General features: G+C 55.9%; 9 protein-coding genes across 9 annotated transcripts; 5 read left to right on the forward strand and 4 right to left on the reverse strand.

Annotated features, from left to right (window-relative positions):
• Positions 1-923: 923 nt before the first annotated feature.
• Positions 924-1,326, forward strand: JDV02_001161 (uncharacterized protein; the record flags this gene model as incomplete). The annotated part of the gene is made up of 3 exons (XM_047982063.1): positions 924-1,155; positions 1,212-1,236; positions 1,314-1,326. The coding sequence occupies 3 exons, from the start codon at positions 924-926 to the stop codon at positions 1,324-1,326; spliced, it is 270 nt and encodes an 89-aa protein (XP_047838024.1).
• Positions 1,327-2,207: 881 nt separating this feature from the next.
• On the forward strand, positions 2,208-2,540 carry JDV02_001162 (uncharacterized protein; the record flags this gene model as incomplete). Its single annotated transcript, XM_047982064.1, has 1 exon — positions 2,208-2,540. One exon carries the CDS (start codon positions 2,208-2,210, stop codon positions 2,538-2,540), a length of 333 nt encoding a protein of 110 aa, XP_047838025.1.
• A 1,010-nt stretch (positions 2,541-3,550) lies between these two features.
• On the reverse strand, positions 3,551-6,670 carry JDV02_001163 (uncharacterized protein). The gene is made up of 4 exons (XM_047982065.1): positions 6,458-6,670; positions 5,744-6,335; positions 4,097-5,692; positions 3,551-4,040 (listed from the first exon to the last, which is right to left on the reverse strand). Exons 1-4 carry the CDS (start codon positions 6,532-6,534, stop codon positions 3,786-3,788), a joined length of 2,520 nt encoding a protein of 839 aa, XP_047838026.1. The 5' UTR covers positions 6,535-6,670; the 3' UTR covers positions 3,551-3,785.
• Positions 6,671-7,593: 923 nt separating this feature from the next.
• JDV02_001164 (uncharacterized protein) lies at positions 7,594-11,203 on the forward strand. Its single transcript, XM_047982066.1, has 2 exons — positions 7,594-10,519; positions 10,576-11,203. Exons 1-2 carry the CDS (start codon positions 7,830-7,832, stop codon positions 10,904-10,906), a joined length of 3,021 nt encoding a protein of 1,006 aa, XP_047838027.1. The 5' UTR covers positions 7,594-7,829; the 3' UTR covers positions 10,907-11,203.
• A 270-nt stretch (positions 11,204-11,473) lies between these two features.
• Positions 11,474-13,197, forward strand: PMM1 (Phosphomannomutase). Its single transcript, XM_047982067.1, has 3 exons — positions 11,474-12,012; positions 12,132-12,589; positions 12,700-13,197. The coding sequence occupies exons 1-3, from the start codon at positions 11,908-11,910 to the stop codon at positions 12,947-12,949; spliced, it is 813 nt and encodes a 270-aa protein (XP_047838028.1). The 5' UTR covers positions 11,474-11,907; the 3' UTR covers positions 12,950-13,197.
• A 9-nt stretch (positions 13,198-13,206) lies between these two features.
• Positions 13,207-17,502, reverse strand: JDV02_001166 (uncharacterized protein). The gene is made up of 3 exons (XM_047982068.1): positions 14,656-17,502; positions 13,912-14,600; positions 13,207-13,851 (listed from the first exon to the last, which is right to left on the reverse strand). Exons 1-3 carry the CDS (start codon positions 17,070-17,072, stop codon positions 13,373-13,375), a joined length of 3,585 nt encoding a protein of 1,194 aa, XP_047838029.1. The 5' UTR covers positions 17,073-17,502; the 3' UTR covers positions 13,207-13,372.
• Positions 17,503-18,547: 1,045 nt separating this feature from the next.
• On the forward strand, positions 18,548-22,083 carry MSH3 (Mismatch repair protein msh3). The gene is made up of 2 exons (XM_047982069.1): positions 18,548-19,394; positions 19,444-22,083. Exons 1-2 carry the CDS (start codon positions 18,647-18,649, stop codon positions 21,990-21,992), a joined length of 3,297 nt encoding a protein of 1,098 aa, XP_047838030.1. The 5' UTR covers positions 18,548-18,646; the 3' UTR covers positions 21,993-22,083.
• Positions 22,084-22,648: 565 nt separating this feature from the next.
• On the reverse strand, positions 22,649-24,630 carry JDV02_001168 (uncharacterized protein; the record flags this gene model as incomplete). Its single annotated transcript, XM_047982070.1, has 5 exons — positions 22,649-23,190; positions 23,247-23,425; positions 23,485-23,813; positions 23,866-24,243; positions 24,295-24,630. 5 exons carry the CDS (start codon positions 24,628-24,630, stop codon positions 22,649-22,651), a joined length of 1,764 nt encoding a protein of 587 aa, XP_047838031.1.
• Positions 24,631-26,379: 1,749 nt separating this feature from the next.
• On the reverse strand, positions 26,380-27,417 carry BET2 (Protein geranylgeranyltransferase type II; the record flags this gene model as incomplete). The annotated part of the gene is made up of 2 exons (XM_047982071.1): positions 26,380-26,999; positions 27,054-27,417. 2 exons carry the CDS (start codon positions 27,415-27,417, stop codon positions 26,380-26,382), a joined length of 984 nt encoding a protein of 327 aa, XP_047838032.1.
• Positions 27,418-27,608: the final 191 nt, after the last annotated feature.

A 27,608-nucleotide genomic window follows, 5' to 3' on the forward strand; every position in this document is an offset into this window, starting at 1 on the left:
CCCGTCAGGACTCATCCTTCGGCCAGCAACCGTATTACCACCTGCGAACTGCCATCGCACCTCCTTTGCTTGATTCAGCTGTCGACAAACCCCGGGTTAAGTTGTCCGGTGTCTCGAGAGGCATCGTACGCTCTTCTGCTGGTGCTGGCACTCTTCCATCGCCGCGCGCACCCGCGGCCGCAGCGTGGTCTCCCGCGGTGCGAGACACATGCTGGCCTTTGAGTCTCTCCCGCGAGAGGAGCCGGCATACCGAAATCGTTTGCTCGTCCCAAGGTAGGGCGGAAATCCGACTGTATGACTCAAGTACTCGACGACATATTTGCCGAGCTGGGCTTGTCTAGATATCTTGATGCCTTCGTGGATCAGGGGTTTGATACTTGGGACACGATCCTCGACATCCAAGAATCTGATCTGTATGTTTCTGTCATCTCATGTTGCCCTTGGGTGTTTGTCTCGCTCAATGCTGATTGTTACTGCAGAGATGCTCTTGGCGTCAAACTTGGCCACCGAAGGGTAAGACGAAACATCCTCGACCCGTCAGCGAGCAGAGTTCTGATTTGTTCCAGAAACTTCAAAGGCGCATCGCTAATGCGAGAGGTATTGCTCCGAGCGTATCACTTGCGTCGGTCAAGTCCGTATCGGAGGAGGTCAAGTCGGAGCCCAGCCGACGTGAATCTAATCGTTCTGAGGGTGGCAATGAGAGCCATGGAGTTACCAAGCGCAAGTATCGACGACATCCAAAGGTACGTCGGTGGTTCGATAGCCTAAAAGTGTGCCATGGCTTATCGTTGCCCTCTAGCCAGATGAGAACGCTCCGGAGCGGCCCCCGTCCGCATATGTTCTCTTTTCCAACAGTAAGACCTGCGCCGTTGTTACCATATGTTTAGAATCGTGTGGAGAATCGTGCTTACCGTTGAGCAGAGATGAGGGAAGACCTGAAAGGCCAGAACCTGACCTTCACTGAGATTGCAAAGCTGGTCGGGGAGAACTGGCAGAGTCTGGATCCCACAGAAAAGGAGACATACGAGAGCCAGGCAAATGCCGCCAAGGAAAAATACCACCGCAACCTTTCCGAGTACAAGAAGACCCCTGAATACCGCCGGTATTCTCAGTATCTCCATGACTTCAAGGAGAAACAGGCTAAGCACAACAAGGGTGCGTAGGACGATGCTGACTCTGTTGATGAAGTGCTAACCTTTTCTTCTTCAAAGGCCATGATGTCGCCAAGCGTCCCAAGTTAGAGCCTCCCAGGTTACGTCACGGCAGCACCAGCAGCAGCGCAACGCCGAATGGCGGACAGTCGAGCGGCACAGGCAGCGGCAGTAATAGCGAACGACAGCAAGGGAGTGAGCCTCCGCCAACTCGGCAGGAACGAGTTAACTCGACGGCGTCGTTGGCGGGATCGCAACACTCTTCTGTGGCGCCATCGATTCCGTATCGCCACTCCGTTGATGACACCGGGCCATCACCCCGAACGACTCATTTCGACTCCGGAAGCCCGAGAGACACGCACTCGCGTCGACCGCCGTCCTGGCCGAGCCGGAGCCGGGCAGAGCCGTCTCAACAGTCCTTGCCGTCACTTTCCGATATGCTCGACGACGGCATGAAGAATGTGGACACGCCGATGACTGATGCCGGGTATTTTGCATCGAGGCATGCTGGATCCGGTGCACTGCGGCTGGACGGCGATGGCCCAACAGTTTTGCCGCCCTCGCGCAAACCTATGCTCCGTCATGAACCTTCATCAGGCGGCACTACCGCTTCCAGCACGTCCTCGACAAGTGTAAGCCGAATGCAGGGGGAAGGTCCGCTCCCAATCCATGCTCTCCTTGCAAATCGGACAATGTCGAGCACCCCGGATTTCATCGCGAAGCAACCGCAGCCAATGCCCATATCTGCCGCAGCGGCTAACGCAGATGGACACCACGACTTGTCCTTCAGGCCCGATCAAGGGCCCAGAGGCTATGGTATGCATAACTCCCAGTCGCTTGATGGATCTGCGGCTCCGGCTAACGGGATTGGCACAGGCTTTCAGGCTGAGTCGTCTGCGTTCAAGCACATGAAAGTCGAACACTCGGGCGAAGATGTGCTTATCACTGCGGTAAATCCGGCCGATGAAAACGGTAAAAGGCCCTTTGATGGAATGACTGCCCTTTTGAGAGCAGGAGAGATTGTTGGTCAGCGTGGCCGTCCGCAACCGTAACCGCATGGTCGACATCATTCAGTCGGCTTCTAGTCCATGCGTCTCAGCTGGCATGGACATTAGTCGTGTTGCAGCAACGCTCGTTGCACTCAGCAGCCCTGACGGCCCTCACTTCCCCTCGCTTCTTCTGTTGCATAATTTGTCGGCGATGGTTGTTGATACCCAAAATTCAATACAGCAGCGGTGGGCCATGGAGACGGCGAAGATGGCCGAACCTCGATTTTGCCTCTGGCGCTGGAACATATGGAGACTTGGCGTTCTGGATTCGGGTATGTTGTTGAACGACGATACGAAAACCAAAAACAACGAAAACGACGTGATTGGAAATATCGTGTGATATGCGCTTCGATTGATCGCGAAACGGTGGGCAAGTCGATGGCAGCTGGCTAGGAAAATGGCACGGAGCAGTGCCAGCGGCATAGACGAAAATTTGAAACATGGACAAGCGCCCACTGCTTCAGCAACCTGGTAGTATTTTAGGACCTGTGCCATAGGAGACAATGATGACGCAGGATACGCGACAGTTTGCAAACCTGTCTTTCGATATCGCCATTGATGAACCGGGATTGTAGTTCGCCGGTGAGCGGGAGATTGAAGGTAGAGTGCTGGGGTTTTAGGCCCAGTCGACCTTTGGGGTCGAATGCGATGCTTTTCTGGGTGACGTTTCGCTGCGTCAACCATGGCCGGAGCGCCGCAGGTAGATAAAAGAACTGGTGTACAAGTTGAACAGTCGCAATTCCCCGCGGAAGGGGCAAGAAGTATTCTTATTTGCGCTGCACGACCACGGCGCAGAAAGAAAGCACCAGGAACCGAGACGGGCACCAAGTCCTGCGTCACGTCGTCATTCAGGGTCCTCCGACGTCATCGAGCGCCACAATTTTTCGAAGGGGGGCTTGGGCTTGGAGGGGGATGGGGGGGGGGGGCCAGTCAGGGCAGCAGGGGGTTGGTTGGTGGGTGCCCTCCAGGGCTGGTGGGTGGTGGAATCGGGCATGGCCCTCTCAGCGGGCGTTGAAATGCGGGGGTGCGGTGGATTGGCACTGGGGCCCAATGGATGTCTGCGCAGCCAATGCACACGCTCACACACACAGTACCTACGGATGCTGAGTAGGTACGTACTTTCGTACATAACTACAAACTCAAGTCTTTCCTGCCTCGTCGTGGTCGTAGTTGGGCACCGCTCGGTATGGACGGCGGACGGACTGCAGGCGGCGATTTATTGGCTTCCGCCGGTGTCTGGCGTGTCGGATCCTGATGGTGTTCTTTTTGGCGGACCTCGGAGATGCGTCCGGGGCCTGGTCGCAGATTCTACGATATGCGCGCAGTTACATAGGTGCGCCTCAGTATTGGCCCAAAAAAAAGGGTCTGCGTGATTGCCCGACATTTCATCCTCATGTTCTCGAGTCGTCAAGCGTTTCCAAGATTCCTTTCCACTCCATGGACTACAGATCCGCCATCTTGTACATCTCCGCGTCAGGGGTCCCCCATGCTCGTACATCCAGCAGCCCTGCCCTCATATTCGCGTTCATTCGTCGAAACACGTCGTCGTTACGCCGATGCTCTCATACGCCGCTTTCCAGTAGCTCTACTCCGCACCCTCAATCGCCTCCGCCGTCCAGTCTTTGCGGATGGCCAGGTCTGCCAGACTCTCAGTGTTCTCAATTACAAGCCCCCTCTCATTAGCAAGATGTAGTAGGGAGATGAAGCAGTACGACGTCGAGATATCCTCCATCACTGACTTGGGGTATACAGATTGGAGTCCAGTGATGACCTCACTAAACTTGAGTGTCGCGTCTGCTGGTGCGTCTGGTTGATCCGGCGTGCCAAACGTTGTGGGTTTCTTGACACCAACTGTTAGTAAAGACGAGGCGCAAGTGATACTTCAGTCATGCTTACCTCGAGCTTGTCAAATTCCATGCCCTTCCAAATCTCCTCCTTGAGCCGACGCACGTCCACCTTCTTCGCCCGCCGCGCGTACTGCACGTATTCGGGCCGGACTCTTCTCGTTTGCGTGACCAGCGTTGTCCCGAACGCACCACCCATGGCCTGCGTGAACGGATATGTCTCGCCACCAAGCATCGCCGTCAGCCCGACGGCCTCCGTCATGCCGGGCTCACCCTCGGGGGAGAGGTGCTCTCGTGCGTCAGCAAATTCCAAATCGTCGTCGTCGGGGTCATCCCCGCCGGGGAATGGCAGTCCGTCGTCTTGGAAGAAGTTGGCATCGTAGTCGCCTTCTGGAAGAGCCGTCTCTTCGGGGCCTTTTTGATTCGCCCAGAAGGCTTCGTCCATCTCACCGACAGGCTGGTGGTCTTGCTGAGCGTTGCCCATGCCGGCACGAGTACCAAACCCTGTACGGCGGCAGGAGAGACGGGCTCGGGGCTTGAGGAAAAGGCTCAGCAGCGATTTTGAGTTGAAGTGCTTGTCGTCGGGCAGCAGGTTTCGGGACTTGGACTTCCAGTCCTTCTTTGGCAAGGAGATGGCCGAGTTACTCGATGCCTGCGTGTGAATGATGTCTGCCATGGTAGACTCCAACGGCGCGGCGAAATCAATTTCGAACGGCTCCTTTTCTTTCCGTTTCCTTGTCTCGCTGCTAGGCTTGTTGATGTCCTTGATTTTTCGGATCCTCCAGTGTTCTGCGCTGCTCCAGTTTTTCTGCAGTGCATGGTCGAAGAACCCAAGAATGTCATCGTGCATCTTGTCAAAGTTTTGTGGGTTGACCATGGAAACGACGTATTCTCCGTTGTCGTCGAAGCCCTCGCCCTCCCCGCCGTCACCCATGCCGGCATCGTATACCCGCATTTGAGGACCAAGAGCCGCCTCACGGGCCCAGGCTTCTCCGCCTTCACCAAAGGCCACATCGCCGCCAATGTCAAAGCTTCCCAAGCCCAAGTCGTCGTCGTCAAAGCCGGCCGGTGCTTCCTCATCGATGAACATGCCTGACTTATCTCCAAACGCGCCAGGTGTCTTCTCCTTGTCTTGATCCATCCTCCAGTCCTCGGGTGCTTTCAGAAACGGGATGTCGGTGGAGCCAGAAGGATCGCCAATATCGAAATTCTTGAGCGAGGGGCATACGTCAAGGTCGTCCAGCATGGCCAAATCTGGAAAAAATCGGTATCGCAGCGATGCCAGATCAATAGGCACGGCATTTTCTTCCTCTTCATCTTGTTGTACGCTGGCGTTTTCCTCAAGAGTCTGCACTGGCTGCATGGCCGAAGCATCGGGATCCTCGTCCTCAATGTCCTCGTCCGCCGCATCGTCGTCCTTGTTCTTGCCAAGTGTAATCACGTCACCCGCATCGTCACTGCTGTCGAAGACAATCCGGCCTTGGGAGTCGATCATCAAGTGGTTGAGCAGCAAACCCTTGGCGCCTCCCTCGTCGAAATCCGCTGACGCCTTCTTGAACAGCGGGTCTACCGCAAACTCGAGCTCGAACTTCTTCAGCTGCAGAGAATGGAAAGATGGAGCCAACGTAGCCTCCGATGATCGTTGTGTCTATGTCTTGTTGAGTACTTGCGGTCCACGTCACGGGCATTGGCAACTCACCTTCTTCTTCGGTTTCTTCTTGACGTTGCCATCCTCATCTAGTTCCTCCTCGCTTTCTTCGCCCTCGGCGTCACCATCGCGGTCCTTTTTCTTATTGCTGTTGCTATCGGCAAGGCCGCTGAGCAATTTACCCGTCTCGGTGGCAACGCTGTCGACTCGATTGGTGTAGATCTTGACGCAGCCATCGAGGGTGCAGCTCGCCTTCTGGAAGTTAACCCCGTCGCCTTCCTTCAATAGGGACATGTCATGGAAATAGTCGATGAGGGCGAAGTTCCACGAGTTGGTCGCGTTGATCTTGTTGTCCGTGGCCATCTTCATCCACTCTTCAAAGTTGGCCAGGATAGGGACGCGCTTCATGGGCGTGACGGACACGCCGCCAACCATGATGTTCTCGTCGCCATCGACGCCGCCGCGGCTCCCGCGCGGGGTGCCCATGGCGGAGCCTGGCGACGCATTCTCGGTGTCCTCCAGCCTGATGCTGGCCTTGCGCGGCGTGGCCGCTTTCTTGATCTCGTTGATTTGCTTCTCGTGGAGGGCCTTGCGCGAATTCATTCGTTGGCCCTTTTCTGTCGCATCGTCGTTGAGAGGAATCCTAACCAACATGGTCGTGTCAGAAAAGAGAGGCTTGCCTGCATACATGCAATGCGGTTTGGGCGGCGGAAAGGTGCGGAGTAGAGAGGGTCAAGGGGGGGGGGCGAGCGAAGTCTTTCTCACTTTACGGGAGACTTGAATGGAGAGCCAGAGGTGTTTCTGACGCCGCCGGCGCGTGGCACTTGGGCAACACGAGGCATCTCGCAGCCAAGACGAGGGCGCTTGGAATTGTTTGTGTCGTGGCGGTGGATGGAAGACCAGGTATGCGGTTTGGGATTCCACGGATCCGTCTTACGGCGTGTCGCGTCCTTGGTGTGGTGCTGCGCAGGCCGTGTGGTTGGTCGGCTGGCGCAGAAAGTAAACAAAGTCTCGGCCCACGACAAGGCCTTGTCCACTGGGCGGGGGCCAACCGTCGTGCCGACTCGTGCGTGCTCGGGGGGGTTTTGGTTAGGTTTGCTGGAGAGCGCCACACACTCCAGCCACGGTGGCTTAGACCTCAGACTCAGTCCATTCCATTCTTCAACAACAAATTGGCGCCAGGACGCCCGCGAACCTGATTTCTACTATTGCCACGTGACTTTTGGCCCACAGCTGGAAGTGCCTTCCTGTTTGGTTTGGGAACGTGTGGACGCAGCTGTGTGTACCACGCCACCAACCTCTCAACTTTGGTGAACGCGTGGGCCAGCAGCGGCAAGACATCAAGCCTGCTTTTGTTCGCCACCTCCGATCGACTAGGAAGAGCTGATGCACGGCCGTTCGTCTCACGACAGTGGGGGATTGGGCTCAAGTGCGCCTTCGGCAGTTGTGGTTGTGATGTGAGACAGCGAGTGTTCTGGATGGCATCTGATACCAATACCGACGTAAGGATGGATGGTCTTGCTCTTGCCGCGATTTTTTTAGGTTGTATCTGTCTAGCCTGCGCTGACAATGAGCGCGGAACCAAGGACGTACTTCGTTGCGCCTTGCTCGAGACAAACCCCAAACGCGGCAGCAAGCAAAACGAGGCAGGTCGTGACGCACTGCTGGGATGAGCTGGGGAAGAGGCAGCCAACCGGCCCTCCTTCCCCGCGCCCCTCCACTAGCAGGCACCTTAAATTCGTGGTGGCATCCAGTACATGCGTAGTACGTGTACAGGCATGACGTGACGCGCACGTTGCGTCCTAGGGAGGCCCGCACATCCGCGCGCCCAAAGGCTCCGCAGCCCGGCTTCGATAGACAGTGGAGTGCGACAGGGCCTTTGGCGGTGGCTGCAGGCAGCCCCTACACCAGAAATCGAGGCCGCCAAATAATACCGATCCTCGCTGCTGTCGTGCGAGACGGCGAGTCTCCCGCACCACACTGCGAGCAATGCACCAAATGCTTGTATGCCTACATGTGTATATGCGTCCGTCACCCTCAAAGCTCCTTTTCCCCTCGGGTATGCCTGAGGAGCTTTCTCTTGTCCCATAGCCCGCGTCGCTAGGCCTGAGGGCCGAGACGTGATGATACAACGAGCATGCCACCGATCCGACTCAGAGGCAGCCGTGCGCGCGCGCGCCCATTCTACGTCACCGTTCTGCTCTTGTCCTTGCTGACGGTTTATGCATTCCTGTCGTCGCATGGGCGCCGCCACCACCTCGACTACGATATCGACCGGGATGCGACGCTTCTCACGCGCCGCGCAAAAGCCCCCGAATGCAACCAAGTCCACTCGGCCGAAGACCAATGCGCCTTCGTTAGGCGATACTGCAAGGACGACAATGCGGGACTCCTTCCATACCTCGAACTCTACTACTGCGGCCTCAGCCATGCCCAGCCGGTAGCGTTTGTCTTGCTGGTGCTGTGGCTGGGCTTGCTCTTCACCACAATTGGCATCGCCGCCAGCGATTTCTTCAGCATCAATCTCAGCACCATCGCCACGATTCTCGGCCTCAGCGAGAGCCTGGCCGGCGTCACGTTTCTTGCCTTTGGCAATGGATCACCTGATGTCTTCAGCACCTTTGCCGCCATGAGCTCCAACAGCCCCGGCATGGCCGTGGGCGAGCTCATCGGGGCGGCCTGCTTCATCACGGGTGTCGTCGCCGGCTCTATGGCGCTGGTGCGCGAATTCAGGGTGGATAGGAAGACCTATACGCGCGACCTTGGTTTCTTCATTGTTGCCGTATGCTTCACAATGGTGTTCCTCGCCGACCAAAAACTTCTGTTCTGGGAGTGTTGGGCGATGATAGGATACTACGTTGTATACGTTGTCACCGTTGTCGGATGGCATTGGTATTCGACGCAGAGGAAACGGCGGTTGCGGCGAGAAGGCGAAGCACGCAGTAACTATTACGGAGCCGTGGGACAGTCCAGGGACGAGTTGGCCGGGGAGCCGTACAGAGACGAACCCGATGACGCCGACCAGGAGATTCGTGGCTCATCCAGGCGCAGCTCGCCGCCGCCGGATACCGCCTCTTTCGAACAAGGACCGAGGATCGAAGTAGACGGCCGAGCAGAGAACATTGTCGCCGCCTCCAGCGATGAGGATGTCGATGGAGATCACGAGCGCATGGTGGCTGCCGAAGTTACGAGGAACATGCGAGTCTTGCGGATTGGGCCGAAGCGGCACCATAACATGAATCCCATCCGGCCCAGTCTGTTTGGAGCGCTCGAGTTTCGATCCGCATTGGCGCAGCTGCAGCGCGAAAGCAATCTACAGCTCTCTCCCATCACGGGTCGCAGCCATTCGGAAAACATCATCAACCGCCGCGGTAGAAGAGGCACTGTGGCTGCCACTTCCTACCTCCACGACCATGGCGTGGAGCCTGACTCACCGACCGATACAACAGCGACAGCATACAGGGATCGTGCATTGTCGTCGGGGGATATGCCGACGTCTTCGGCGCCCGCCATCCCTATGCTCAGCGACCGATTGGACGTCGAACAACCCAGTCAGCGCCCTGAGGATCATGACAGCGGTCAGAAAGCTTCGACGCCAATCTTGTCATACCAAGTAGATGGAAACCTTGCTCCGCCCCCAACAGGCTCTAAAGGAACGCTTCTCGGCAACTCTCTTGATGGTACTGGAGATAACGCGCATTCACCCAAGTTGAAACTGCAAATTCCGAGCCGCCGCAGCAGTCAGAGTAACCAGTCGTCTCCCAGCACTCCGTTCCCCCGGTTCTCAGAATCGCCGATGTTGCTCACGCCCCAGCCACCGTCAGCGCACCCCGAATTCATGCTCCTTCCTTCCCCGGCTGTCGCTAGGAGGGACGACCACTTTCCTGACCTGCAGATGCCAGTGCAAGTTGCCCGGCCCGTCAAGTGGTGGCCATACTCGATGTTGCCGCCACCGCACGTTCTCCTAGCCACCCTGTTCCCGACTCTACAGGGCTGGCGAGAAAAGACATATTGGGACAAGTTCGCCAGCGCCTTGTCAATGCCCACGATATTCTTGCTGGTAATCACATTGCCAGTCGTGGACTCGGAGACGAACGAGGATGATGTATCCATCGACGGGACCATCGTCGAGCCAGTGAGCAGGCCCCTCCTCGCCCACTCTGCTCCGGCTGTTTCCGTCGAGCCGCGAGAGATTGAACCGGAGAGCGAGTGGGAGCGGTATCGTCGCCACTCCTTGATACGGCATGGCAGTCATCTTCTCAATCCCAATCTGTCGTCTAGCGGCCCTGTTCCTTTGGAACAGGAGGATACTGCGGTAGAGTCAGCCATCGCACCGTCGCCACGGTCATCGAGCCTCCGTCCGAAATCCGCGTCGAACATCCCTTCCGTAAGCAACGCCAACGATGAGTGCGCGCCCTGGAACCGATGGCTCGTTTGCGTGCAGTTGTTCGCTGGACCACTTTTCGCAGTGCTTGTCCTGTGGGCAAACCTGGCAGACGATTGGGAGGACCCTGGTAGAGAACTGGTGATGATGGTTCTGTACACACTTCTGTTCTCACTTGTGCTCTTGGCCCTCTTGCTCGTGACAACGACCGAGCACCAGCGACCCAAGTTTCACTATGTTCTTTGTTTTCTTGGATTCATCATAAGCATTGCGTGGATTTCGACCGTCGCTGGTGAGGTTGTCGGGGTCTTGAAAGCCTTTGGCGTCATTCTTGGAATATCCGAGGCCCTGCTGGGGCTGACCATCTTTGCGGCGGGCAACAGCATTGGCGACCTGGTGGCGGACATCACGGTTGCCCGGCTTGGCTACCCTGTCATGGCGCTGTGAGTGACCGAGCTTCACCTAGGTATACCGATAACGGCTGACATTGCCTTTACAGATGCGCCTGTTTCGGGGGCCCGATGCTCAACATACTCCTGGGCATCGGGGTCGGTGGAGTGATGATGATGATTCAAGGGGCCAACCGAAAGCACAAGAAGCATCCCGAGAAGCCACTTCAATACGGCCCGTACCCTGTCCAGGTCGGCGGGACCTTGTTGACATCGAGCGTCACCCTGCTCGCCATGCTTTTACTATTACTCATTCTCGTTCCCCTGAATAAGTGGGTTCTGAGCCGCAAGATAGGTTGGTGCTTGATCGCATTATGGACCATCAGCACAATCTTGAATGTTGTGGTTGAGGTGACTGGGATCTGGGGAATGGATGCCTAGGCAGAGTATACAGAAACACCGTGGGTCCTTGACAAGCGAACCCGGAGTCTGTGGCGTTCGAGTAAGAATCCAGCACATACAGCTCGTCTGGGCAATTACTACTAGTATCTACTATTTGGCATGGCCAGCGTCGTTTATAGCGAAGAACTTGGAAGGGAACGACATGATGGTTCGCAGCATGGTTCGTTAGATTGCAGCGTTGGGCATGTCCGTTTGGGGGCTACGAGGCTTCATAAAGCATGCTGCCTGTATATACATGTATGAAATACCGCCCTAGCTGGATGGAATGCAAATGCCCTCTGTATATGGCAGCGAAGAAATCCAATTCATGCCGTGCATTGAACAGGGCCACGATTCGAGCGGCGCGTACCTCTATCGCACGCCGATGCGGAAGAACCTCTTTGGGCTGGTTGTGGTAGGCCGTTGCCCCGCCATTGCGATTGAGCACAGGCCTCACTCGCGCCGAGGTCTGTAGGACTGCATGGAACGTCACAACCTGTGCAGACCGGAGGTCACCTTCGACTCCTGGGGAATTCATTACGAAGCTGTCTTTTGCACGCATCCAAACAATTGACACATGCTGGCAGACTGCTCGACACACTTCTGACACGTGTACTTTCGGTTCCTTGGTACTTAGTACTGTTGTGAGGAGTGGTGGCGTAGCTGCCCCCCCCCTTTTCTCGTGGACAACCTGGAAATTTGTCGCCGCGGGGAAGAAGAGCCCCTCCACAGCAGCTCGGCCAGCTCCAGTACCAACTCACTAGCTCAATTGGGTTGTTCCTGTCGCACTTGCAGCTTCGACCCCTTCAGACCGCCCTCGACCCCTCCCTCGAATTAACATCTACAACGAACGCATCTGTCCTCGGTCCTTGGTCTCGTCGTCTGCAATTGCCCTGCGCGCGCTCTCTCTCCTTTCTCGCTTTGTGAGGTCGCAGAGCAGAAGCCACTTCGAAAATCCGTCGTCCGTCCGCAAACACACACACACACACCCACACACAGCCATGGCCTTCACGCAACCACCGACCTTCCCTCCGCTCGAGGAGCGCCCGTTGAAGAACACCATCTGCCTCTTCGACGTGGACGGCACATTGACGCCTGCTCGCTTGGTATGTCCTCCAACTTCGTATATTCCTGCTCGGCTGCGTGGAACATGCGGGAGAAACGGTCCAAGAATAGCAATGGGCTGGGCTGACCGACGCCGGGGGTCTCGCACACACACGCACAGGCCGCATCTCCCGAGATGCTCTCCCTCCTCCAGTCTCTGCGCCAAAAGTGCGCCATCGGCTTCGTCGGCGGCTCCGACTTCAGCAAGCAGGAGGAGCAGCTGGGCAAGCCGGCCGGCCTCCCCGTGACGCAGCTCTTCGACTTTTGCTTCTCCGAGAACGGCCTCACCGCCTACAAGCTGGGGCAGTCGCTGCCGTCCAACAGCTTCATCCGCTGGATCGGCGAGGACAGATACAAAGAGCTCGCAAATTTCTGCCTGCACTACATTGCCGATCTCGACATCCCCATCAAGCGCGGCACCTTTATCGAGTTCCGCAACGGCATGATCAATGTGAGCCCCATCGGCAGGAATGCGAGCACGCAGGAGAGGCTCGACTTCCAAGAGTACGACAAGGGCGCCAAGGTGCGCGAGAAGTTTGTTGCCGCGCTCAAGGAGCGTTTCGGGGGCCTGGGGCTGACGTATGTCCTCTTCCTTTTTACCCCCTCCCTCCCCTGCCTCTTCATCCATCCGTGTCTCAAATCCCGCGGTGGATGCGTCTGTGGACATCGCGATGCTGACCATGACGCAGCTTCTCCATCGGTGGCCAAATTTCTTTTGACGTCTTCCCTACCGGCTGGGACAAGACGTACTGCCTTCAACATCTCGAGAAAGAGGCCAAGAAGGGCGGCGTCGAGTACAAGACCATTCACTTCTTTGGTGACAAGACCTTCGAAGGCGGCAATGACTACGAGATCTACAACCACCCGGCTACCACTGGGCATTCGGTCAAGAACCCTGAGGAGACCATGGCAATCCTGAAGGAGCTGTTTCAACTGTAGAGCGCGGTTTATGGGAAAAGAGCCGTCGAGTATGGCTTGTGGCAAGCGGAGTGCTGTCGTCGGACAGCAAACCGGGCCAATGCAAACGGAAATAACGACAGCAGCAAAGGAGCTCATGTACTATGAGTTTGTGGAGGGTTGTGGATTTTGAAGATCGTATTTGAGCTCTTCGTAGCATCTAGATCTAATAGAAGCCAAAACAAAAAAATCGGTCTCAGTCTTCGGACTCCAGAATACGTACATTCAAATGTCTACTACCATTGAACAAGATCAAGTGGGTAAGCAAGCAGAGGGCGTACAGATTACAGCACTGGAAGCAAACGGGCAGAGGTATTCAAAGCTTGTAGATTCAACAGCATCGCTGGTTGCATCTCATAAAAATTCCATATCCTGTCTCGCACAGCAAAAGGTAGGTTTCGCTGTTCATCGGCCAAATTCAAGGTGTGGAATGATGACAGGACCATACTTGGTGGTGGCTTGAAACGGCCCATCTCCCTGCACCACGAAGTCCACCGCGATGCTCAACTTCGACAGCCCCTGTTGTTGCTGCTGGCTGCTGATGCTTGGATTGGGGCTGAAGGGTGCCTGGTTCGCTGCCTCCTGATCATAGGCGACGAAGGCGACGTAGTTCCTCCTCCCCATCAGCTTCTTTAGTTCGCGACTCGCTCCGCTTGCGTCCGTGTGGAAAATCTCCATCATATCTTCCTTGGTGTCCGAGACTTCGTTGGTCGTCTTTTGCCCGTTCTGGGGCACGTACAGCGTCTTCTGGTTATGCAGCATCTTCAAGACGTAGCCGCCCTGTGGGGCTCCCACAATAGGAGACGAGATGATCTGATACATGGTCTTGTGATCTGCAGGGTGTGTCGGGTCATGGACCAAGCCGGCGCCGGAGGCGTTCACGTCTGTTCGTAGTGTCAATCCCATTAGACGAGTCGTGATGGCGGTGAGTTCAAGAAACCTACCTCCAGACAGAAAAGTCATACGTATGCCCTTTTGCTGGGCAATACCTTGTAGAGTTCGGATGAAATATGTTCTTTCGAGGTCTTTGGTGTCATGCGTCCACATATCCTTCAAGACTTCTTGGATGTCGAGTTCACCGAACTGATTCAGGACGTTGCCCATGAGGCCAGTCTTGCCAACGGCTCTCTTGACTTGCGAGAATCCTTGTGCGACGACCTCCTTGCCACCGACAACACCGGCGACCGAACTGGTCACCTTTCCCAGTATGTTGTACGTTGTGTTGACAGCCTTTTTTCCTACAGCAACTGTGTTCGCAAGGCTTTCGACGGTGTCAAGCCGAGGGTATATGAGGGGCACCGATATCATCCAGATGACATGCTGGACGCTTGGCGGAAGCGTAGCAACCTTGGGAAAGATGCCCTGGTATGTCGGACCGGCTAGGACGCGAGCTTGAGTCCTCTCAGAGCGGCAGTCGGGTCCCGCCACTGCGACGGCCGGCCCCAAAAACTTTACGAAATGCCAACCAGTACCAGTTATCGTGAATATGTCGTGGTCAGTGCTGACGTTCCTCATCAATTCCGTTGTTGTGTGGTGTTGGAAGAGCAGGTACATGTCCGTGGCAATGCGACCGATATTCTTAAACATTGGAGAATTCTGCATGTAGGCAGGGTAGGAACCGTAGCCGTCAAAACTTCATCATGTCAGTATTATAAAGATGTCTGCTTTCACGCCCCCATTGAACTCACATATCATGGTCGTTGATTTGTAACACGTGAGGGATTTGAGCGAACGCCTCGCGCAAGAATGGCTGATCAAAGTGGCTCGTGTAGAAGTGGAAGTAGGCATGGGACACGTCCTCTTCATGGCGAGCTGTCCATTGAACGTTCTTTTTGTTGTCGCGACCGCTCATGGCCAACCACTGTTTCAGTAGCGGCACCTCCTTCCACAACCTGTCGCCGTATATCTGGTCACCCAGGCCGAGTTGGACGTGGAAGCCGCCGCATTCAACGTTTTTCTGCAGTACGTCCTTCCACATGAACCCGACCCCGCCCAACCTGGCACGTTCGTTCTGAGTTGTGCCAGCGGCGAAGTCATTGCCAGAATGTGCAATGAACCGCCATCCAATTTCGTGGCGTCCAGCGACAACAAACTCATAACGCGTGCAGCCCAAGTGAGACGTTACGGCATACGTCCACCTCTCGGTGCCGCCCTCTCCCATCTGGACTTCAATCTCATACTTGTAGAAGGACCAGCGCTGGTGAGTGTAGATGGTGCGAGGTTGCAGTTGTCTCGGATTCGGCGAGAGATCCATGCTTAGGTGCAAGTGGATGGTAGGTGGCTGAGGGGCATCGGTAACAATAAGGATGCTGCCATGCCAGATGCCTTTCTCAAGATCCATGTTGACATATCGAAGATATGGGCCGAAATATACACCGTTGGTTGGCTGTATCCTGTACATATCGACGCCAGAGCTTGGAGGGGGGCCGGAGAACCCAGCAGTTGTTGGGGTCTGTGAGGCAGCGACACTCATAATGCTTTCGGCATAGCCCGGAGTATGCGGCGGAAACATGGGAGATGCCATCGACTGCTTCCCAAACATGGGGGATGTCAGAGGGTTCCCATACGTCGAGGCCACAGGCGAGAGTGGTGCCTGTTCATGCTGAATCGGATTTGGACCCTTTGGAAACTCCCACTGGGTGGCCTGCGTAGCGAGATGGATATAATAGTATTGGCCGGAATTCTGATCCAGGTGGGCTATCCATCCCTCTGGCAGCGGGGGAGGAGAGGCAGGTGTGGCAGAAATCGGAGTGGGTGAAGCTGCCGTCTGCGACGACTGCCCATTGGCTTCTGGTCGAGGGTCATTGGCGAACGCTGGATGGCCAGGGTGCTGAAGGGCCGGTGAGGCGAGACCTCCGCCAGCCGCCGCGGCCGTGACGATGGGTTTCTGCGGAGGAGTTGACGAAGAAGTAGCAGCGGGTGCGGGCGAAGTTGTGGGCCGTTGGGTCTGCGGCTGCTGCTGTTGATGCTGCTGCTGCTGCTGCTGCTGGCGTTGTTTCTCGTTGGAATATGCAGATGTTCCACTGGGATTCACACTTGAGTAAGCGGGAGGCGGTGTTTTGGTGCTCAGGCGTTGAAAATCCTGTTCCAAGACACTGACTTGAGCCGGGGCACTCTGTTGATCTTGAGCGGGTGGCTCCGAAGGTGGGCTGAAGACTGGCTCCGGCTGAGGGCTTGAGATCGGATTTGCTCCCTGGTAGACTGTAGGAGGACCCGAAGGCGCTTGTCCTGGGATTTCGGTAGGAGTCCAGGGTCGCTGGACTTGTGGCGGCTGATTTCCATACTGCGCCAGTCTCTGCGCTGCGGCGGCGCTCTGAGCTTGATGGGCCTGGAGGCTGTTGAGGGTCGCGGTTCCTGAGATCCCTGACGCCGCGTACCGAGCTTCTATCCCGCCCCCAGGAATCGTGCCCGGCTCTACTACTGGGGTCTCGGGCGGTGGCGGCGAGCCGCGGTTCGCCCTCGTTGTGGAATTTGAGGCTGTCGAAGCGAACCGGTTGACGCCCTGGTCGTTCATCGTCGACTGGTTGCTGCTGTTGCTATTGCTGCTGGTGCCCCCTACTCCGCTCGCTCCCGTGCCTTGCGGCTGCGGGACGTTGCCAGACGAGCCAGCGCTCGCCGCGGCTTCCGGAGGGGGGTAGTATGTCTTCTGATACGTCGGATAGTTTGTATTGGAGGAGGCAGGTCGAGGCTGCTCCTTCAAAGGCCTTGCGAAGAGCCCATGGTCTGCCTCCGGGCTCGACGGAGATTGTATAACCTTTGGCGAGGCGCCCCTCCTCTCGGCAAGCCCGGGCTTTCTCTCACCGGAGCTTGTGTCTATGCGAGGCGATGTGTCGTTGTATGCAGAGCCGTACGGTTTTGGTGGCATGTATTTGCGGACGTCATCATCATCTGGGAAAGGCAGTGGGGCTGCCGAGCTCGATGCGCCCGGAGGTAGGGGGAACGATGGCTTGTGGAACGACGATGACGATGCGCCGCCTGAAGCTGGCCTGGGGCTCTGGGGTTTGAAGATGCGAAGTGGCTCGACGGTAGGGCTGTCACCGCAGTCATCAGGCGCCGGCTTGCTCAGGAACATTTCCCCATCTGGCACGCCGCGACTTGACTCCATGATGAGTGACGACGGATGCGACTGTCCCCGCGGCGGGCGAGACGGAGCGATATGACGCAATGCCGCGGCCGCACAGGCTTGTGGTGCGTCCGAGCCAGTTGTTGTCTGCGCTCAAGGATGCTGAGATGGCCGCCAGAAGCGGCCGGGTTGCGACAGAAGGGGACGTCGGAGCGTGGTGAAACAAGAGCTTCGGTTCTTGTCGCGATGAAGGTGGTAGATCGGTGGCGGGGCTGCTTATGCGGCGGGACGGGTCGCAGAACAGGCCGCCTTGGTGGGACGCCGAGTCGCGGGAGCAGGTGGCTTTAGTACGTAGGTAGGTCGATATTGAAAGTCGCGGCAGGAAGAACAACGAGGAATCCCACGCGGCGACACAAAGTTGGGTAATGTTGGACGCAGGACAAAACAGAGGGGGAGGGAGATGCAGCTCCTGGGTGAGGGCGGTGCAAGGCAGAGGGAAATATCAGCCCGGTCGATGGCGCACCTCGATCTTGCCAGGCTCCAAGCAGGGCCTCTGACCTCCAGGTCTGAGCGAGCTCGCAGATGAGCTCCCGTCCCAGTAGAGGGGCCTCCCGTCCCAGTGGAGGGGCCAGAGGGGGCCATCTGTGTAAGGAAACAGGGGACCGGGCGGCAACGTCCTCCAGGGACCCACAGGGCCAGGGACCCAGACTGCGCCGCCGCCATTTCAAGTGGATGAAGCTGCTGCCACTGAGCGGGCCGACGCTGCGGAAGTCGAGAGCTAGTGGCCCTGGGGAGCTCCGTCTCGTCCCCACAGCAGCTCTCATTGGCTGTGAAACCTCACGGTAAGCGCCGAGACCGAATACCCTCTCCTGTTTCTACTTCGTAGCCGCCGGGGACTGAAGCCAAGAAAGTTGGTGCGACACTGCTGTGCGTATGGATAGTAAGAACGCAGAATCTGGGGCTGTGCAAGGGGCCAAGCACGATGGCAGAAGACGGCTCAGCGTTTACAAAGCCTCAATCTCATTTTCTACGGTCTGGACGACACTCACTTGCCCGTTTCATGTAGGTGCTGGCTGGCTGGGCTTGGAAAGGGGGACTGGACCTTCGGCACCCCGGCCAGGAAGGGTTGGGTATTTTCCGCCTCCCCAAGAGGAATCATAGGTTGTCTGTCGAGCGTGATGCTTTACTGCGCATCCATCTGCTTCGTGCTTCGTTCGTATGCGCTGTACAGTGAAGTCTCACTCTGGCTCGCACATGATCAAACGGAAGAGCACAGCGTCGTCGCACGTCGAATATACGCTACAACCTTAGGTAGCGAACGTACCTTATTTAGCAGGTACTACGGATCTTACCTATAAAGTATGTAGTACATACTCCAGTACGCTTATTGGTATGACAATGAGGTACTCTATACATATATTCCTTGAACGCATGAATGGTGAGCCGATAAGATAAGCCAGTCGCGACCTGTGGGTGGAGCCCGCCACTCAACGCGTCTTGAGATGACGCGCTGCTGGAAACTTCACACAGCGCCAGCCTCCTTATAGCGTCTCCGCGGTTCGCAATCGTGCGGCACTTCAGGCTACGGCGGCCAAAACGCGACGACCCTCACCGCAATGTCACCAACGCCTAAGGCGTCATCAGCAAAAAAACAGCAGTCCCTGACGTCCTTCTTCGCCCCTAAGACGATCAACGGGCTCGACGCAGCGTTCCGGAAGCAGGCTCAATCGCAATCCGGAGCGCAGCTCGATCACAGCCAGTCAACAAAGAAGCGTCCGCTTGAGGATGACACAGGTCAGATCAACAGGACCACTGAACGTGTAGCAAAGAGAGCCAGGGCGCATGGCGATAGTGGCACAGCGGATGACAATGGCTTGATGCCCAAGGAACCCACCGGCCACGAGGGCAGGGGCAATGTCTCTGGCCGCGCCGGACAGTTCATGTATGGCGAAAGTGGCTCTGCGAACGGAGCTGACGCAGGCACGGACGGTGTTGATCCAGTCTTAAGGTACCGCAACGAAGACCTTCACCAGCGATTTGTAAAGAAGCTTGGCCACCCGGATGCCATGAGTCGGCGGGCTCGTAGGCCGCACGAAACAGACCCGGCTGAGGAAGGCGATGCTGAGGCCGATGCTTTTGAAGAAGAAGAGGATCCAGCGCCGACCAAGACAAGGAAGAAGGGGGCCAAGACTGGAAAGCTCACGCCGATGGAAGTTCAATTCTTGGACATCAAGCGAAAGCACATGGACACGATCCTCATCGTCGAGGTCGGGTATAAATTCCGTTTCTTCGGCGAGGATGCACGGATAGCGGCCAAAGAGCTCAGCATTGTATGCATCCCAGGCAAGATGCGATATGACGAGCGTGAGTCCCACAATCCTCAACACTGAGCGTTGCTAATGCCTAGCTGCAGACCCATCAGAAGCCCATCTCGATCGATTTGCATCCGCGAGCATACCTGTACATCGACTCCCGGTGCATGCAAAGCGTCTTGTTGCCGCCGGCCACAAAGTAGGAGTGGTTCGTCAAGTCGAGACGGCCGCTCTCAAGAAGGCGGGAGACAATCGAAACGCGCCTTTCATCCGCAAGCTCACGAATCTCTACACCAAAGGCACGTACATCGACGAGAATGGCGAGCTGGACCAGCAGTCTGGTGGATCACCAGCCGGTGGCTATCTACTCTGCATCACAGAGACGAAGTCGAAAGGCCTGGGGAGTGATGAGAAAGTTGACGTGGGCATTCTTGCCGTCCAGCCTGCGACTGGGGATATCATCTACGACACTTTTGAGGACGGCTTCATGAGAAGTGAGATCGAGACCAGGCTGCTGCATATATCGCCATGCGAATTCCTCATCGTTGGCGAGCTCACCAAAGGAACCGATAAACTGATTCAGCATCTGTCGGGAAGCAGGACCAACGTCTTTGGAGACCGAACTCGTGTCGAGAGGACCCTCAAGAGTCCAACGATGGCCGCTGAAGCTCACTCGCATGTAACTCAATTCTACGCCGACAAGGTCAAGGCGGCGTCGCAAAACGAAACAGCGAGCGCTCTCCTTGACAAAGTCCTGAAGCTGTCCGAACCAGTCACTATCTGTCTCTCCGCCATGATCAACCATTTGCAGGAGTATGGCCTGGAGCACATCTTCGATCTCACCAAATACTTCCAAAGCTTCAGCACCAGATCTCACGTCCTGATCAATGGGACCACGCTCGAGAGTCTGGAGGTATACCGGAACGCGACGGACCATTCGGAAAAGGGTAGCTTGTTCTGGGCCGTTGACAAGACTCTGACGCGTTTTGGCCAGCGCCTCCTCCGCAAATGGGTGGGCAGGCCGCTTCTTGATCAGGATAGCCTTGAGCAGAGGCTTTCAGCGGTGCAAGAGCTTCTCGACAAACAATCAACAGCTCCAGTCAATGAATTGGAGAATCTGCTCTCCAGCATCAAAGCCGACCTGGAGCGCAGCCTCATTCGCATCTACTATGGCAAGTGCACTAGACCGGAACTTTTGTCTGTCCTACAGACGCTGCAAAAGATTGCCGTGCATTACTCAAGGCACATATCTCCATCCGATTCGCCGTTCTCTTCCACGCTCCTGACTTCGGCGGTTGGTGCCCTACCTCAGATCCTCGATCCCGTCGTATCCTATCTGGAACGCATCAATCTCCAGGCGGCTCGCAAGGACGACAAGTACGGGTTTTTCCGCGACGAACACCAGACGGAGGACATACAGGACCATCAGCTGGGCATCGCCCATGTCGAGCATGAACTTGATTCTCATCGATCGGTCGCAGCACAAAAGATCAAAAATAAATCCGTCGACTACGTCGCTGTTGCAGGCATCGAGTACCTCATTGAGGTACCCAACAACGAGATCAAGAATGTCCCCGCCTCTTGGAGCAAGATCTCGGGCACCAAGAAGCTCTCTCGGTTCCACACGCCCGAGGTGCTACGTCTCATCGCGGAGCGAGACCAGCATCGGGAAGCACTTGCTGCCGCCTGTGACAAAGCCTTCAAAGACCTTCTTGCTGAGATCTCTGCCGATTATCAACCCCTCCGCGACGCAGTAGCCGCTCTGGCGACTCTTGACTGCCTCCTGTCACTGTCAAAAGTCGCCGGCCAGCCTGGCTATAGCCGGCCGACTTTCCTCCCAGTATCTAGCGAGCCAACCATATCCATCACCCAGGGCCGGCATCCCATTGCCGAACGAACCATAGACTATGGCTACATTCCCTTCACCACCACTCTCGCACACCCATCGCCATTGGCCCACCTCATCACAGGTCCGAACATGGGTGGCAAGTCGTCCTTTGTACGCGCCTTTGCCCTCATTGTCCTCCTCGCGCAGATCGGCTCCTTCGTACCCGCCGATGCCCTGTCCCTTACCCTGTGCGACGCCATCCACACCCGTGCTGGCGCCAGAGACAACCTCTTTACCGGCGAGTCTACATTCATGGTTGAAGTTTCTGAAACGGCCCGCATCCTCCGATCCGCAACGCCTCGCAGCCTCGTTATCTTGGACGAATTAGGCCGTGGCACCAGCACTCACGACGGCGCCGCCATCGCCCAGTCGGTCTTGCAGCACGTGGTGACAGAAACTCGTTGCCTTACCCTCTTTATAACGCACTACCAGAATCTGGCCCGTGTGGTTGACGGCCTGGATGGTGTCTCTAATGTACACATGAAGTTTAAAGCCGACGTCAACAGTGATGGCGAGGAGGAAGTCACATTCTTGTATGAGGTCGGCGAGGGCATTGCTCATCGCTCATATGGTCTCAATGTTGCTCGATTGGCACGCATCCCCAAGAAAGTGCTTGATGTGGCCGCAGAAAAGTCAAGTGAAATGGAACTTGGTATGCGAGTGCGTCGGCTCAAAGGAGCCTACCGAGCGTTGGAGGAGGTCATTTCGCAATGCGCTTCAAAGCCGCTCGACCAACTCGTTGCCAGCATTGAGCAGCTCTGACAAGCACAACGTGTTCATGGTGTAGACTGGAGTCAGTGGATGTAGCATGTAGTAGCTTCAAAATTGTAATTACTTGCCAGCATTAATAGCGCTTTGGCTGCCACCGAGCGTAACTTTATTGAACACATTGCTCAGCGAGCCCTGACATGGCCACTTTCTGTGGCGTGGTGGAGAGGAATAGGAGCTGGCCGACATTCCGCCCGCCCACACATACAACCAGGCCCGGTAACGTTAATATGCCTCCACCAGGTCCATCATATCGAGATTGAAAGAACGCATATACACAAAGGGCGTGCTAGTACTGCCAGGTCTCTCCGTCAGAAAAAAACGACATCACACCGGTGGTTGTGGATGGCAGTGGCTACCGTCAGACTCTGTTGCATGTATGTGGCAAGGGCCGGCTCCTTAACGCTTGGGCGTTGGACAGACTGGGAGCTGCCTCGCTGGAGAAGAAGCTTTCGGCTTCTGCGAGAGCATTTGCCTGCCTGCCAAACGCAAATCGAAACCATGTTGTTGCGAGACATTATAATGGCTGACGTCGCGGCTCTTTCGCTAGAGACATATTGCATTCGAGATTCAGTCAATGGCGAAAAGCGACGAACTTGGGTTTGGTGGTTAGGATGATTAGAGGCTCATAAGGTGAAGCAGCACGGGCGTCACACGTCTGCTTCTTCGCCCAGTCCATCCCGAATTTCACCACCTTCGAGTTGTGGTCGAGTATCCCAGAGGCTTTCGCCAAAACTGGCGTGCTTGGTGTCCCCTGATTGTGTACTATCAAGGCTATCACGGGGCCGGGGTTCCAACTTGATACCGTTGACGGGCGGGTTCGGATTTGGATCATCATGAGTTCCATGCCCCCGGTCCTTGTCGCAGTTGATTGGAGTAAACCCTAGTGAGGACAATGACGGGTTGGGCGTTGAGCGGCCATAAGCCGTTGGGAACATTCGATCTTGAGAAAACAGAGGGTTGCACTCTGGTACCGAGAGGAAATGACCGTTGCCGGAAGCGGGCAGCGAGTCTATTGTTGCGCAATTCTGAAGATCCCCATGCTTTGGCTGCAAGGTGCCACTCGGACCAATACGGAAGCTGTCCTGGTGTATGTTGTTGAAATGAGCGGCAGTGGAGAATGGCTTTACGGAATTGCCGTAGATCGATCCGTCATCAAGCCCATAGGCAGGTTCTTGGTGACCAAACGTGCCTGCCAGCTGTCAGTCTTGAGACCGTCTTGAAAGGACACGGCTTGGAATCACTTACTCAAAGTCATGTAAGTACTGTGTCCAAAATGTCCAGGGCCTTGTGTTACCGCCCTCTGAGGATCCTGGGTAGACAGCAGACGAGCGGATACGCTTCGAGACGTTGGTGTTGGCGACATTAGGGCTGAATGTGGGATGGAATCGATATTCTGAAAGCTCTGTGGGTCTCGAACATCGTACCTGTAATAAGTTGCTGTCAGCGTTCCTTCGGGCAAGGGGCAGGGCTGGTTCGTCAGTACTTTTGATCCTGACCGGGCGGAGTGAATGGGCGGCCGTCGTAAGGCCCTGGACCAGTCAAAATATCGGTTCGAGACCCCAAAGCCGACAACATGCCGGTAGTCCCGCTCACATCGCAGAATACGTCATGTCCGTGTCGAAAGCCACCCAGCGATGAAGGAAAGGCGTCGATGCCGTTCTCTCCATCGGACGACTTTAGTCTGGGCGTCTTTGTGCCGTTTGCCAGCGCACCTCGCCCCAAGCGGCGATTTCCACCGCGGGGAACATTGGACGAGACTTCTGCGAGTGCTTCTGTTCGTCTGCGTTTCGGTCTTGTTTGTTTCTTCGGAGTCTGTGAAGTCTGGTAAGCGGAGTACGATATAGGGACTGCAGAAGGCTTGTACCTCATCTTCCTGCCCTGGTACCGGCGAAGAGCTGTCATACACCCCTTTGACTCTTTCAACTTCGAACTCTGAGGTCATGACAACCTGCGTAGGCTCAATGCCCTCTGAAGTCCTCCTCATCTTTTCAATGACAGAGTTAGGCTTGCGCTGATTGCGGGTCCGCTTCATGTCCTCGTTGGCCAGGTCCATTTTACCCATGCCGGGCCAGACTTGACCCTTCAACGATAGCATATCCTGGCTTGCATACATGCCATCTTGAATCTCCGTGTCATTGTCGGAAGGAACGAATGGGGGAAAAAGCGGAAGTTCCAAGCCAAACTCTTCGTCGTCCATCCTCGAAGGTGTGGAGTTTGAGGGACGTTTCGATCGTCGCTTTGACTATACACCTAGGTCAGGGGCCTGTATCGACACCTGCAGGGAAAGACGAACCTTGAGAGCTGGTGCAGGCGTAGAGCCACGCGAGCGCCTGCTTCTCACTGCCTCCTTGAGCTGTTTGGCCCTCATTCGCTCAACCAAAAGCGCTTCGATGCCGTTGTCCTTGTACCACTGCTCGTACTGTCCAAGAGTGACCGAAGCTGCGATGTCTTGATGCGACTTGAGCCTGGTCTGGGTTTCATGGTGCAGATGTCCTTTGGACGCAATGTGTGTGAGCAAGTGTGATACGTCGGAGAAGTGTGGCGCTTCGGGACACACGATGCAGAGAAGCGGAATCTGCTTGTTCGTCGGACCAGGCGTGCCAGCCCCGCTGCTTGCCAAAGACGCCATTCTCTGTGAAAAACAAACCAAATTAGCCATGAGTCGGGTCACCTTCAGAGCCGCCCAGGAAGATGCAGACGCAAATGAGACAGACGAGCGAATCTCACACTGCTTGCGTCCGAGGCTCGACGGGGCAGCACGGGTACCATCAAGGAAAGTAGCAGCACACGGAGACGACGAGCGCGCCACCGCGTACTCAAACCACGAGGGGAAGCAAAGAGCTTTGGAGCAATAGAGCCGGAGCGAAAAGAGCAACTTGTCAAGCGTAGTGGACGAAGGAGGAAGAGCAGAGAGCGGTGCTGGTCTTGATACAACAATCAAGAGACAAGGAGTCTCGAACGCAAGAAGCTGAAAGCTCTTACCGTTGTATCGAAGTCTCGCTTACCGTCAGACGAGGAAGGAAACCGCGATGTCGGCAAATTGCTCCGTACCAGCCAAAACTCTAGGGAAACGAGTAACGGCACGGCCGTTTGGCTCTCGCGTCCCTGGCCGGCAAACGTGCGGCTCAAGAACAAGGAGGAGTGGACGATACGCACCAAGACTTCTGCGAAGCAGGTAGAAGGCGGCTACCAGATCGTAGACATGTGAGACGAGACAAAGCCTCTGGGGTGGTAGGGACGAGAGTGGGAGGTGCAGTGGAGGAATCTGGAAGCGCAGTACGGTACGTAGGGCGGGCACGCACAGAATGGTGGGTGGGCAAGTTGAATGCTAGGCAGGAGCCTGCTCGCTCTTTCCGCATCAGACCAGCGAGGCCGTTGTTCAGTCAGTGGCGGCTATGCGGCCCGACAAGCGGCAAGTCCAGTGCCTACCCTTGAGGGACGGGAGATAGGTGGCGCGGGAAGCGAAGGTCTCCAAGGAACGAGAGGAGCATACTTGCTCTTCGCAACGTGATGTTTGGTGAGCTTTTGGGTATGCGCAGAGTTCGCAGCACTTCCTGTTGCGCATACAACAGGGGCGGGGGGAAGGGGGGAAGCAGCAAGTATCGCATGCGCCCGCTGCTCGAGGCAAACAAACTATGGAGAGAACTCGAGCCCACCTCGGCCACGGCTTTTGTCGATATTGATCTGAGTTGCAGCGGCGCAATCTCCCCCTCATAGCCAGCCTGAACTCACGTTGAAGCAACGCCTGTGAAGCGAAGCCAACAGTGGTGGCGAAGCCATGACAGTGCGAGCCAAAGAGTAGGTAGATAAAACTGAAGAGAACCAGGAATAGGGGCTTTCCAGGTTAGATGCCAGTCAATCGCCAAGATCTTCGTCAAGTCCACTCTTATGGAAAGGAGCAGGACGATCGTAGTGTAAGTGGTACGCGTGCTGGGAGCAAATCTGCGCCAAACGTTTGGGTGTATTATAGTGCACGGGGAGCTATATGCGTTCCTTTGGGCCGGTCGTTGTTGCGGTAAATAAGCCACCGATAGGCTACGTGTCTCTTCCTGAGGTGGCCCAAATCTCAGGCACAGCGATTCATCTGGACCTGAACTCGAGAAATAAAGGCATGCGACACTTGGAGCGGGACATACTCGACAGTATGATTTGACATGTCTGAAGGACTTCACAGGGCAAACTCCATAGAGACTTGGCGATGCCCCTGAAAAAACCAACAGGTCCCTCTTCTCTCGCCCAGTATCCTTGCTACCACAGTTTGAAGTTTAGCAGGCATTAATTGCTGGCAGAGAGATTTGCTGACAGGCCAAAGGGAGCCTTGTTGGCAGGCGAAACACTTGCCGAACATATGTCTCACTGGAGACCTTGAACGCGTTCTTTAGCGGCCGACTAGCCTCTCGACAATATTCTTCGGCATACAGTAGACTGGATCTACAGCCTCCATACCAGGGTAGCCGAGAAGGCTTAGGCCTGCAAGGCCAAAGCAAGTGTGCCAGACATCGACCATGTCGCCGGGTCTGTCGGAAATACCTCCGTTTTCGCTGTCCTGGCTTCGAAGAATGAAGCTTATAAGAGCTTCCCGATCGATCCAGTGTGTCCGTCGGATGATGGCGAGGCTACTCAATACCCACCAGCTGTAGCAAACGTCTTCCTTCTTCTCTGGTCGACCGTTAAGACCACCACCGGGGGTTTGTCTTTCACTCAACCATCGGCCAAGCTTCTCTTCCTCGACAAGGTCAAGCCGACCGGCGATGTGTAATGCAGCTACGCAGGTGAATATCTGGCCCGAGTGCGACTCGGCACCAGGCCTTACGCCATATCCCCCGTCAAAATTTGCGCATGTTGCAATATGATTGACGGCTTTATCGACATTGACCAGCGATAGGAGCCCGAGGAGGGACAAGGCGTTGAATGCTCCGTAAAGAAACCGTGTATCCTCCTCTCCCCACTCGTCGCCGTAGAAGCTACCCGTCTCACGATCCTGTAGATCTGCAATGTCTGCCTCTGATGTCAATGTGAAGGTCCATTTGAACCGGTTGCCAAAATGCTTACATTTGCCGACCTTTGCCTTGCCGGCTCCCCGGGCCTCGAGCTCATCGAAGGCATCCACCATGGCTAAGATCTGCACAGCACTTACTGTGGAGAGCATGTGGGCGTCGTGACCTGGGGCGGCGCCGAATCCGCCGTTTTCATGTTGGCAAGAAAGCACAAAGTCGATCGTCTCGCTGCGAGGGAGACCATTAGGCTGTCGCAGTAGGTGAAGGGCTGTGAGACCCCAATACACCCCGTTGAGACGCAGATGTTCCGTCAGCCAATAGTCCAGTTCATCTTTCCTCGTGTCAAGACTTTGAACATATTTGACGTGGGCGTCTGCGGCGAGCTCTAGGTCCTCGGGCGGATCGTCCGTTCCTGTCATGCTGTGCGTTGTCTCCCCGAAGCTCGAAGTTTTGAGAGGAGAAAGTCAAGGTTGCTGCACGAGCTTTTGTGGCTACCTAATAGTGTCATATTTCACAGAGAATGACATAAGCGGGCTGACGTTCCCTCGGGGCCCACCAGCGTCAAAAGGGACGAGCCTCAGAAGTTCTAAGGTACTAAGGTTGGTACCTA

Source organism: Purpureocillium takamizusanense, chromosome 1 (assembly GCF_022605165.1).
Source record: "Purpureocillium takamizusanense chromosome 1, complete sequence".
In the NCBI taxonomy this organism is placed as follows: Eukaryota; Fungi; Ascomycota; class Sordariomycetes; order Hypocreales; family Ophiocordycipitaceae; genus Purpureocillium; species Purpureocillium takamizusanense.